This window comes from Columba livia, chromosome 7 (assembly GCF_036013475.1).
Source record: "Columba livia isolate bColLiv1 breed racing homer chromosome 7, bColLiv1.pat.W.v2, whole genome shotgun sequence".
NCBI lineage: Eukaryota > Metazoa > Chordata > Aves > Columbiformes > Columbidae > Columba > Columba livia.
In genome coordinates, this window is record NC_088608.1 from 34,701,151 (window position 1) to 34,713,148 (window position 11,998).

At 50.6% G+C, this 11,998-nt stretch overlaps 1 protein-coding gene across 1 annotated transcript; it reads right to left on the reverse strand.

The window, feature by feature from the left end:
• Positions 1-8,297: 8,297 nt before the first annotated feature.
• Positions 8,298-11,628, reverse strand: ARL4C (ADP ribosylation factor like GTPase 4C). Its single transcript, XM_065069206.1, has one exon. It carries the CDS (start codon positions 11,468-11,470, stop codon positions 10,892-10,894), a length of 579 nt encoding a protein of 192 aa, XP_064925278.1. The 5' UTR covers positions 11,471-11,628; the 3' UTR covers positions 8,298-10,891.
• Positions 11,629-11,998: the final 370 nt, after the last annotated feature.

Consider the following 11,998-nt stretch of genomic DNA (forward strand, 5'->3'; position numbering starts at 1 on the left):
TTGAATTATTTTTATGCCTTTGCCCCATTTAGACATTGCAGGACATTAGACAGAACTGAGAACTGAATCTGCCTCTCAAAGTCACACCACACAGTGTAAGGCTCCCAGGCATTTTCCCGCAGCCAAAAATCTCCTGACATTTCATATATTAAATCTGTTTACTGAAGCTGTTCTTCTGCCATAATACGTTTTCACAAGCTATATATTTGCCCTTGCTAGGGCTTCTTTAAAAGAAAAAAAAGTGTCAGGGCTTCTGGCTTATGCCAGCACAATGAGTTTTCTTGAGAGTGAGTCACTGCGTTTGCAAGGCTGGAGCTGGAAGCGGGATTTCTGTATCGTTCCTGGGGACCTACCTACAGAGAAAAGCTAGTCCAGGGTATGCAAGGATGCAAAAGAATATAGGTTTAAGGTGAATTTGGGAAGAAAAGTATTGTTTTTTTCTTTCCCACCCTGTTTAGCAATTGGTGGATTGCATTAAAGCCAAAAGGAGGGTTCTGCTTACAGAGTCAGAGGAAGGTCCCCATGTAAATGAGTCCACCTGGGATAATCAGGAGTAGCTGTTCTGCGTCAGGTAAAGCCTTGGGAGCAGCACTGAGGGGAATGAAAGACAAACTCCTTTTGCTTCGTGCTCTCCCTCTCATTATTATCTACACATAAATTATTCACATTCTTTGCAAGCTGAGTCTTGTCTTGACTGAGGGAGTTCAGATCATTAGAAACTCAACAATTTTGTGCATATTTCATGATAAAGGGAGCTCCAACAGGGCAGGAGGTTAGGAGAAGGAAGAAAAGGGGTAGGAATTCTTCTGCTGCCTTTTCTGCTCTCATGAGTTTCCTGAGATTTCTGGACTGCTGATACCAGAGGCTCCTGGACATCCAGTGAGAAAAAAGCCATGGAGAAGATGGCAGGACCTCCCAGAGAGGCCAGAGGCCTGATGCACCCACATGCATCAGGGTGGGATGCTCTCAGGGAGCATCACCCCACTGGTAAAAGGCCAGAGATGCTGTGCTGAGGAGTAAGTGGTGCTGTGGAGCATAAGGTCTCCATGTGCCCTGCTCAGATTTCAAGGTAAGTTTCATTATATATATATTTAATAACAGAACATGCCTTAAAAAGTTTCCAGTAAAGAGCAATCTCAAAGTGAACAAGATCCATTCCAGAAAAGTTGTTTCAGCATTATCCAAATGCCCAAGGTCATTGCAGCTTGCTTTTTTTTCACCCCCATAGTGGCGTTTTGCCATCAGCATTTCCACAAAATGGCTTATTTTTGATGAATTCTTGGTTTCAGATGGCAAGGGAAGAGGATCACTGGATGGTTTCCAAGCAGCTCCATTACAGATGCCAACATTTTGCATGAGGCCTCTCTCACCCTGTTTTATTGATCGCTAAGACATGACCTCCCAGGGCTGAGTCTGCCCAGGAGCAGGTAGCGATGGGACCTCAGTGGCCCTCCCCCTCCTGCCTCTGTGTGTAGCTCCACTGCAGCACTCCCAGTTCAGGACTTAGTAGAAATTTGGGTCTGTCCCCGTCTGCCCAAGCAAACAGGCTCCAAAATGTACCTAACCTTTCCCAGCCCATCAAAAATCATCCCTGCCACCTCCAGCTCTCTGATGTAGCTCCAGCCCAAGTCTGGAGGATACTCTGGATTTCTTATCTTGTTGAATTTCCCTCTTTCACCCTCTCTGGTTTCAGAGCAGAAATAGGACCCAGTTTAGTGAGGACATGTGAAGGTTCTTCCCCATCCTACAGGATGGTGGCTCAGAGAACCATGATTGCCAGCGGGGAGGAGAGATGCTTGAGCTAAGGGCTAACACTGGCACAGTGGCCAGTGGACACAAAGTGGTTGGGAAAAGTTGTAGGCTGGAAATTAAAAGGCTCCTGACCACCAGAAGAAATATTCAATTTAAGAGGGGCAGGCAGAGCTATGGTATGCAAGAAGGCTTCTTGAAGGGAACGGAGTTGTTGAGTCCCACAAGCTGGCAGAGAACAGGTCAGCTCAGTGCTGGGATGGGGCTCCCACCTCATCCCAGTGCCACCAGGCACGTGCCAGACCACGGTGGAGGAAAGCAGCTTTCATAAGCTGTGGTGAGGGTCCTTCAGTCACTGGTGAAGACAAGGCTCCTCCAACTCCAACCTGTGTTTGAAGTGAGCCCAGCGTTTCTCTTCCCTAGCGTAAGCCTGGGCTGACATGGGACATGGCTGCCTGCTGATGCTGAAACCTTGGGGGAAAGGAGGTCCTGGTGACATGAGAGCTAATGAAATATTTGCAGTATACTCTCCCTATGCGCAAGTACAGATATTTAAAAAACAGAACATAGATTGGATAGATACTTTAATATATATGTATATATACATATGAAAACATACCCAGGACTTATTTGCAAGTAATTACAAATAGGGAACTTGAACATTGCTGCCATCTCAGCAGACACAGCCCCTCCTTCTCCCTCCAATCTTTCTGCGTCACTCTCTGTTATCTAGCTAAAAATAAAGGAGAGTTGGGCACCCAAGTCTCCCATGGGCAACAGCATGATAAACATCAACTCTTGGTGTTAGCAACCCATTCATTTGCTGCCTCAAGAGGCTCCTGTGCTCCAGCCCTGCAGCGAGGCTGGTGCGGGGAGGAGGTGGGGGATGAGGACATTACTCATTGACCACAAGCCCTCTTCTACCAGGCTGTCCCTCATCCAGACCTAAGCCAATTTTTAGCTTAAAATGAGCCAGTACAGGCTCCGCTCAGCTCAGAGCATCCTCAGAGGTTATAAATCCTCAGGCCACATTGCTAAAACTCCAGCAGGGCTGGTTTTTCCCAAACCAGCCCCTTCAGTGACCTCCAGATGGGTTTATGGCCTTCTCATGCTCCACCGCTCTCTTCAAACACATTGTCACACCAGGACTTCCTCGCCTGCAATCACAATTCGGTTTTCACCCATTACACCCCAGCAGTTACCAGGGACACAGAGCAGCCAAGCTGAAAAGAAATACTGATGCTGAGGCTTAATAAACAGTTTTGCCCTCCCACCCCCTGCCCCCAACCAGCTTTGCTCTAATTGAGTTTTACAATGAGGCAGGAGGGAGAGAGAAGAGGGTGCCCCAGATGGGTTATTTGTCCTGCATGAGGTTTTGCACCTGGTGAGGGACTAATCATCATAGAACTCTTTGCATCACACCCTTGTGATGAAAAGATGGAGATGGGCAGCACCTTAGGAGAATCTGGGCTGGGTGGGAAGATGGTTGGCTTTGGTGCCAGAAGCTGGGAGGAGATTTTAAACCATCCTTGCCCTTGCCTTAGATGTTCTAGGGCTGCTGGAAGTCCCAGAATAAATGCAGCAAGTCCCAGGACTGGACTGAGGTTTGTAGGGAGACATCAGCAGGGTTTCCCACCTCTCTGGGACCACCAGATGCTACCATGGCTGTGCATGGGAGACAAAGACCTATGCAGTTGCACGAGGAAGACTAAAGGCCCTTTTTTCTGGAGATGTGGCTGTCACTAGCTAGGCTGGATGGGGAACACCCAAGTTCTCACTCTAAGAATGGTGTATGAGTGGTGGGTTGTTATTTTTGGTTGTTTGTTGGGTTTTGGCTGATGAAATGTGTGTGTGTTTGTTTGTTTGTTTTCCCACAACCCATTGTCATTTGGCACCAACTAGCTCTAACAGATCCTTCCTTCTAAGTGATCAGGTGGTTTTTTTAGGCTGGCTGGGAAAGAGCATGGTCCATCCTGGGAAGATGTGATGGGCAAGAAAACATTGCAAAGCTACAGCATTGCCATCCCCCGTTCTGCCTTTAGACACGTTAAACCGGCAGCAGAAGCCAAAGGATGGGGAAGTTGCCAAAGACTTGAAAGGGCCCCCTTGTCAGAGAGTGCAAGCGGCAAAGGAGGGGGCTTTCCGAGAGCTATTTAAACATTAACCAGCAGAACAATTGCCTTGTGTTCCTGTTTCCCATTGCCACACTGGTCTTTCGCCTCTGTGTGGGTGGATCTGCAGGGTCCTGAGCTGCCTCCAGCCCTGGAGAGATGGCCTGTCCACAGCTGGCACGGTGCTGTGGCGGCAACAGGAGCCTCTGTGCCACCCACTCTGCCTGCAGGACTTCATTACTGTCCCTGCAGCTGCTGAGAAGCTCAGGGGTTGAGGGTTTAAAACAGGTTATTAACTTCCCTCTTGCAGCCATAACCTGGAGGATACAGCTGGAGGGTTTCAGAGAGCCACAGCTCATAAAATAAAGTTCAGCTGAATGCTGAACAGAGGCACTCAGCCCTGACACTGTTCTGCCCACAGGGCAAGCAGGAGCACCTGGTCCTGCAGCAATCTTCCCCCACTCAAGCACCATTCAACCCTTTTCCTCACCATGTAGGGGACAATCCTGCAGCTTTAACATCTTCAGTATGGCGATCTGAGTATCACACCACCACCACCAATTTATTTCTTTAGCCTTGGGAGTAAGCAAAATGCTGGTGACCTTCTTTTACACACGTGGAAAAAAAACATGGGGGCATCTAAAGTGACGTGACCAGGGTTACGCAGGAGTCGGTGGCAGAGAGTGAAGAACTGCATTGAGACCTAACTTTGTGTCCTGCTCTCTTTTCCAGTACTGAAATACAGACTTGAAAGTAATGCCAGGTGGGATCAGGACCTTCAGGTGTGCCTGTCTCCCTGGACACCAACTTTTGGGAATACTCCAGCCTCAGCACTGCGGGATCACAAGAAACTTTGTAAGTTGACAGTAGCCCTTCTCATAAACTCCCCTCGTGCTGCTGCATTTTTGGAAGGCATAAGATGTCATTAGTCAAGGCTGTCAGGGAGGGAGGACAAGAGGGTCATTAGGCACGTGGGATTATTTCTGGTCTGGGTATAGCTCCAGCGTGAACACCTCAGAGATTTATAGGCTTCATAACTCATCTTCCACCAGTATTTTAATGTAGTTGCTGGACAGCTGCTCCTTTTTGTAAGCTTTCATCCCTTCAATCTCACTCCGCTATCTAAGGGAAGCAAACACAAGCTAAGCTGAAATAAACAGAATGGTTTATTAGAGCAAATATTCCCAGGCTATGCTCTCCATATTCCCTAGTCACCTTGAACTATCCTCAATAAAAATATGCTTGTGCTGAAATGTCTCAATTTTGCTCTACTAGGCAAGCACTACCTTTTTTTTTTGCATTATATGTGTGTGAAGTGCCTAGTGTCCTGCAGATGTGACTCTCAGAAGTGGCCTTTTTCTGCTCAGACAAAAAGTACACATGATTTTGGGGTAGTTCATGTTGAAGAAGTTCTAGGATGGAGCTGACTGAATGAAAACAAAGCAAATGGGGTCCAAGTTTCAATCAGTGTGAGATTGTTTTTTTCTTCTTGTAATAGTTCAAAGGCCATTTTAAAGAGATGGTCATCCTCACCCCACCCAAACTTTGACCCCAAGTACCTTGTGCTGTGCAAAGAAATAGCTCTCTTTGCATTACACCATGCTTCAACGATTCAGCGCCATGTGAATTACGTTAACCAAGATGATACTTTTCAAGATACTTACTTGGGAGGCAAAGCCCATTTGAAACAAAGCAGAGGGATTTAGCTTAACAAGGCAAACTGGGGAAAGAGAGAGAAAAGGACCTGTATAGCTGACACATCAAGAGGCAAGGCAAGAGGAGAACCTGTAGAAGAGAGGCTGCAGAGCTCTTGGGGTGAACATGTCACGAAGTTATGTGCATGAAAACATGGGACATGCCAAGCCATTGGTGGGGTGTTTGAAGCACCTTTGTATATGAGAGCAAGTGGAGATCGCTCAACAGCCCTTCCTTGGTGGCTGTCACAGAAGGTATGTCAGGAACCTGCAGAGAAGTGGTGAGGGACATGCTGGTAGCTCATCTCTGTTTATTTCTGTCCTGACCTCATCTCCTGCTGCTCCCAGCTAGACCCCAGCCCTGTTCCATTCTCTTCTTGCCTTTTCTCCCATTTGAAAAGCTGCAGATCCTTCCCACCAGCTCCTATTATGTGCTTTCAGAGAGCTGGTACAGCTGACAGCCCAAACGCATTTTCTCCCGGCTGGTGCCATGCAGGGGCAGCATCCTCAGTAGCCTGGGCTCCACATGCCACAAGGGTCCCTGAAGATCAGTCTAGGATCTGTGGCTCCAGCATCACTCACTGTTTCACTCAACTGCCTGCTCAGGGAGATGGTGCGGCAGCATAAATCATGGCCAGCGTGCTGCTTCAGGGCGCCGCAAGGTCAGCAAGCTCCTTGTGCAATGTTTTCATGACAACTGGCCTAAACACACAAAACCCCCTGCTGACAAAAGCACTCTCTGGCCAGGAGGAGAGGCTGTGTGGCTTGAAGGAGGATGTCTGTCCTTGCAGCTCCAAGCACAAGGAGCTTTGCTTGCAAGAAGACACAATCCGTCCCGCCCCTTCCTGAAAGCCAGTGGCTTTGGCAGTAAAATAAACGGAGACATCCTAGCTCAGCCTGAGGGGTAGATCCAGTTGCACAGTCACTTACAAAGTCACAGCCTCTCAAAACCTGCAGCCAAACCCTTCTGGCAGTTTCTCTTCCTCCATCATAGGCACAGGGATGGTTCCCCCTCCCATAAAACCAGGAGGAGGAAAGCCCCCCCAGCTCTGTGTGGGCACAACAAGTCACCCTGTGTGCCCAAGGAACCCAATTCCAGGCTCTCTTGTGCGCAGATAAGCCCATACAGGGACACAATGCCAGTATGCACAACTCCGTGCCATCAGGAAAACTCCCATAAATTGACTCCCACGGGATGGGATTGGTGAGAACAAATCCCTTCACACTAAGGAAGGTGCAGGCACTGCAGCATCTGCTCCTGGGTTTTCAGATCCATGAAACACAAGCCAGGAGAAATTTATGATGTCCCGCACACTGCCTGGAAAACGGGGCTGGAGGCACAAAGGGAAGCGATGGCCAGAAGCATCTTCAGGAGTGCTGGACCAGCTCATGCTGTCCACCATGCCACCCGTGTGGCAGAGACGGGAACCCACTGGTGATGCTCTGTGTGAGGAAGGAGCCTGTGGGATACTGCACCTTTCAGAGGATCTCCATACCGTCACGAGGCAGCTGAGGAATCAGCAGCTCAATCCTCGAATGCTACGGATCACTGTCCAACTCAGCTTCAAGTGATTTCTGGGCCTGCCTCAACAGACTTGATAAGGAGCTCAGTAACTGCATCACTGGAAAAGCCTTTAGGTTCATTCCGAGGTCCTGTAACCCTCTAGAGCCCCACGGGCCTGCAAAACAGCCAGCCAGCCAGCATATCCTCTTACATGGGTGCTTTGCACCCTCAAAACCAGAGGTTCCACCTGGGAAGCAGAGAGGAGCCCAGCACAAACCCAGAGCAGAAGCACTTGCAAGCCCTGCCAAATCACGCTTTCACGGATTGGGCTCATCATTTCCTCTCCGGCTGCCGTGTCATCATTTTAAAAAGAAAGAAAAAGTCATTTACCACCTGGCTCTGGCTCTCCTCTCCGAAATGTCACCCTGTGTTTCCTGTGTCAGCAGCCACCCAGGATCAGATGCAGCCTCCAGCTCTGCAGCATCCTGCTCCCAACTGCCCGCCTGGTGCTTTAACCCCTGCAGACCTGGCTCCCTGCCACCCCAACTGCTTGCCTGAGGCCACACAGTGAAAAAAGCCACACCAAGAGCAAAACCAAAACTTTCTCACTCCCTCCTCTAAGTGCTGTTCATGGGGTGATCACCTCCTTCATAAAGCTTTAAAATAAAAAGAGGTGAGGGAAGAAAATACCCACACCAAACAGTATTCTCTCATTTCACGGCCAGCAGCAGAAATGCAGAGAAATTAAGTGACCTGCAAAAGAGCTCAGGTTTCAGTAACTGCAAAACTGTCGATGTTCCCCATGTCCTAGGGGGACACGCTGCAGAAGGATGCCATGCGACAGACCCGTGCCAGCATGCTGCAGGGTGCAGAGTGATCCTGAGCAGGTCACTTCTCTGTCCCCATGCCCAAGTCTCCTCTCTCTGGGGAGGCAGGAGCAACCTCCTTCATAACATGCAACGAGAACCAACTGTAAAATGCAGCATTGACATTGAGAAATAAGCAGAACACCACTTTTTTTTTTATCAGGCCCTTTCATTGTATAAATAATTTATTTCAGTTCACAGCATCATTATGTCTGCATCTTTAAAAAAAAAAAAAGAAGAAAAGACAGGAGGAACAGAGACTGATGGACAACGGCAAGGGTAGGGACAGGGGCAGCAGGATATCCAACACTGGTGGGAACACTGCAAAGGTACTGGGGAAATGAGACTGGTACCTCATGACAGCTGCTTATTAAAAAAAAAATTGTCATTCAAATGTATTTAGAGAAGACACACAACCTTGTAAAAAGCCCAGCTTGTTTTCAGAGCAACAACCCCGGTACTTTCCCTTAACTGCTGTTTTGCTGAGGCACCTCTTCTTCTAGCCCACTGCAGGCAACACACATTTTCATCCAGGAAAAATCAGCATACGGTTGCGAAATGTTACAGAAATACCATGGAAGCCATTAGCTACTAATTGGAAAAGTCTTTTTAATTATTGCAGAAAGCAGAGTTGGTGGGAACAGCACTGCCACAGCATCCCACCTGGCTCAGCTGAACCTTCAAGCACATGCTGCCAGTTCAGCACAGGCTTAAGGGCTCTGCTGAAAACCAGCCATTTCAACCAAAACCAAGGGGATGCTCAGCTGAGCTGGTGGTAACCAACCCCCATTTGCCAAACCAAGATCTACATCTTGACAGCAAGAGGCAAAACCCACAGCTAAATAGCCTGCACTTGTCATTTTTAAAACCTGGTCACCTCTGAGTTGGTGGGAAAAACATAGCTTTATATTTTGCCTCTAAAATGGGTCTCTCCACAAAAAAAAAAAAAAAAAGGGTTAATGCATGTGGCTTCTGTGGCATCAAAAATAAATATGCTTTTCTTTTTCTCTCTCAACAGCAAGTACCAGCGTTGGAGGTGAAGACAAAGCAAAGAAAACCCAAGGAAGCGAGAACAGAGCCACCTGAACTGATGGGACCAGCCCACTCAGTGCACAAGTCAGGACTCGTGTTGGGAACTCAAACCCCACAAGAAGAGAAATACTACTTGGCTGCAGCATTTGTTTCCTAACGAAAAGAAAAACAAAACAAAACGCTATTTGGAAGGTGTCACGCTCATTGCTGCAAGGTGAGAATCAACTCCCTGAAACCCAGAGGGCATTATTCTTTTGTCTGCTTAGTGGTTTCTCCTTGGCTGCTCTGGGAAGGGATTTTCAAACAGGAAGGCTGGTGTAAAATCACCAGAAAATCCTGCCAGATTGCATGGCTCAAAATTCAGGGTATTTGGCCCCTGAGGGCAGCGGGAAAACCAGGACCTTGGTTTCCTCCTCCATAGAGCTGGGTCCCAGGCCAAAACACAGACAGCAAATGGCTTTTGGTCCCTAGGACCTCAGACCCAACCAGGTACCAAATGTCCACCCGCAGAAGGACACAGCAGGACCTGACCCTGCCCTGGGTGCTCAGCAGGCAGCCCACAGCTACTGCTGGCAGCAAGGGGCGCTCTGCTTTGATTTGGGTTTAAATCTCTATAAAAAAAGCTAACACCCCCCATGCTGTCGCCCTGCCCCCCCACCCATGTCTCTTTACACCCTGCCATTTTCCCGGCGCTGCCGAGTCCCTTTCCAGCAAAAATTTTGCAAGCTCTGGTCATCTCGGCAGGCAGTGCCAGCAGCCATCCGTCTGTCCTGCCCTGCCATGACCCCTGCCAAAAACCTACATTCAGCAAGCGCTGCCCTGACCTCTTGCACCAACTGCAGAGCAGCACAGTGCTACCACAAAGCTTGCTTTTTGTTTGTTTTTACTGAGTAACCCCTAGTTTGGATCACCCCAGCTGGAGCAAATAGCACCTTGGAGCACGCCTCTCTGCCTGGACACAATAAAAACCTACTCGGCGCTTCACTGTGGAAGATGGCACAACTGAGCTTTTGAGAAGGGGGACTCCTGGACAAACCCCCAAAGCTTCCAGCAGCGTTACACAAACCCCACGCCCTCCCCCCCTTTTATTTTTTTTATTTATTTTTTTCTTTTTTTAAGCAAATAGCTTAAGGCTCAGCACCAGTCAGCAGCCGCTAAGCGTGCCCGGCGCCGCAGCCTTACAACCCCCCAGCCTGTAGGCTGTCTGTCCATTCGCACCCTAAAACACCAGCCGGGGGGGGAGCAAGAGGGGCGTGTTCCCTTACCCATCACCCACACAGACATTTTGTGCTGGTCCAACCCCCCTCCTGCTTTCGACACCCCTTCCCACCGACAAGCGCGGGGGAGGAATGCAGGGATGGCAGTTCCCTTACCGCTAACCTTGCTGAGCCCGAGCGCTGCCTTCGACGCCCCCCCCACCCCCCCTTTAGCATCCATCCCTCCCCACCGCATCCCTGCTACACTCCCCTCTCCCGCACCCCAAAATGTCCACGCTAAAGATCCAGAAGCACGCCGGGCTTCTCTCAAAATGCACTTCAACAGGGTCCTGCCCTGTTCGCCCACGGCACACAAAAGCTCGGTGGTCCCGAAGGGCGGAGGGGGGGGGTCTGGCCCCCTCAGCCATGTTTCCAGCCCGGCCCAGGGGCCCAGATGTCCGGATCGGGCCCCGGGGAGCACGGTGGTCCACGGAAAGGGGCGGGTGAGAGGGGAGGAGATCCCGGCTATCTCGCCCGCAGCCGGGATCTGGGCTTGGCTGGCAGAGGCGGCTTTGTCATCACCACTATTGTCTTTTCATTTGGAAAGAAGAAGGAAAAAAAAAATAAAGGAGGAAAAAAAATAATAATAGCAATTAAAACCCAAAAGAATCGCTTTGGTTCTCTCTCCCCCTCGGTTCCTTTGTCTGCTTCTCTATCCCTCCCCGTGTCTGCGGGGCTTCTACCGCTTTTTCTTCTGCTTGAGGGACTTCCTCCGCTTCAGGATCATCTCGTAGAGCTTGTCCATGCCCTCCGTGAGCCCCTCGCCGATGATAGCGCAGGCGGGCTGGATGTGGTAGGTGGTGGAAGGGGTCAGCTCATGGAGCGCCAGCTGCTTCTCGATCTCGGCCACTGGCAGGGACTTGGGCAGGTCCTGCTTGTTGGCGATGACCAGCAGTGGGGTGCCCTGGTTCTCGGCGAACTTGGTCACCTTGTGCAGCTCTGTTTTGGCTTCCTCCAGCCGGTCCACGTCCACTGAGTCCACCACGTAGATGATGCCATCGGTGCAGCGGCTGTAGGACTTCCAGAGCGGGCGCAGCTTCTCCTGACCACCCACGTCCCAAAAGTGGCAACTGATGCCCTTGGCCGTCCCGTTGCTCAGCCGGATCTTCTCCGTGTTGAAACCGATGGTGGGCACGGTATTGACGAACTCGTTGAACTTCAACCGGTAAAGCACTGTGGTCTTCCCCGCCGAGTCCAGGCCCAGCATGACGATGTGCAGGGACTGGAAGGCGGAGATGTTGGAGGAGATGTTCCCCATGGCCACGGCTCACGCCGCCCTCACAACCCCGCGCCCATCCCCGCGACCGCCGGGCCCGCCGGGGCACGGCTCGGGGTGAGCTGCGGAGCGGGCAGGGAGCGGGCAGCGCGGCTCCACGCGGCGGGAGCGCTCCGGGACTACCGGCCACCGCCCCGCCCGGGAGGAGGGACCGCGCCGCCGCCTTCCGCCGGCTCCGCCCCCCGCGCTGCCCGCACCGGCACCTGCCCGTGCCCTCTGCTGCCTGCACCGCCCCCTGCCCGCCCCTTCTCCTCCAAGCGGGGGCTTTGACCCGCTGCGCCCTGTTGCCCGGAGACAGCCCGGCGCGGGGTGAGGGGGACCCTGGGAGCGAGATCCCCCTGTGGTTAAAGCCTGGTTGTCCCTACGTCACCAACCACTGAAATAATAATAATAATAATAAAACTAAAAAAAAACAAAAAAAAACAACTAAAAATAGTACCAAGACAAGGCATTATTCACTGCACAGAGACACAAGGAGCGACCTTCTGCTGCACAATGTATAATCCTTGG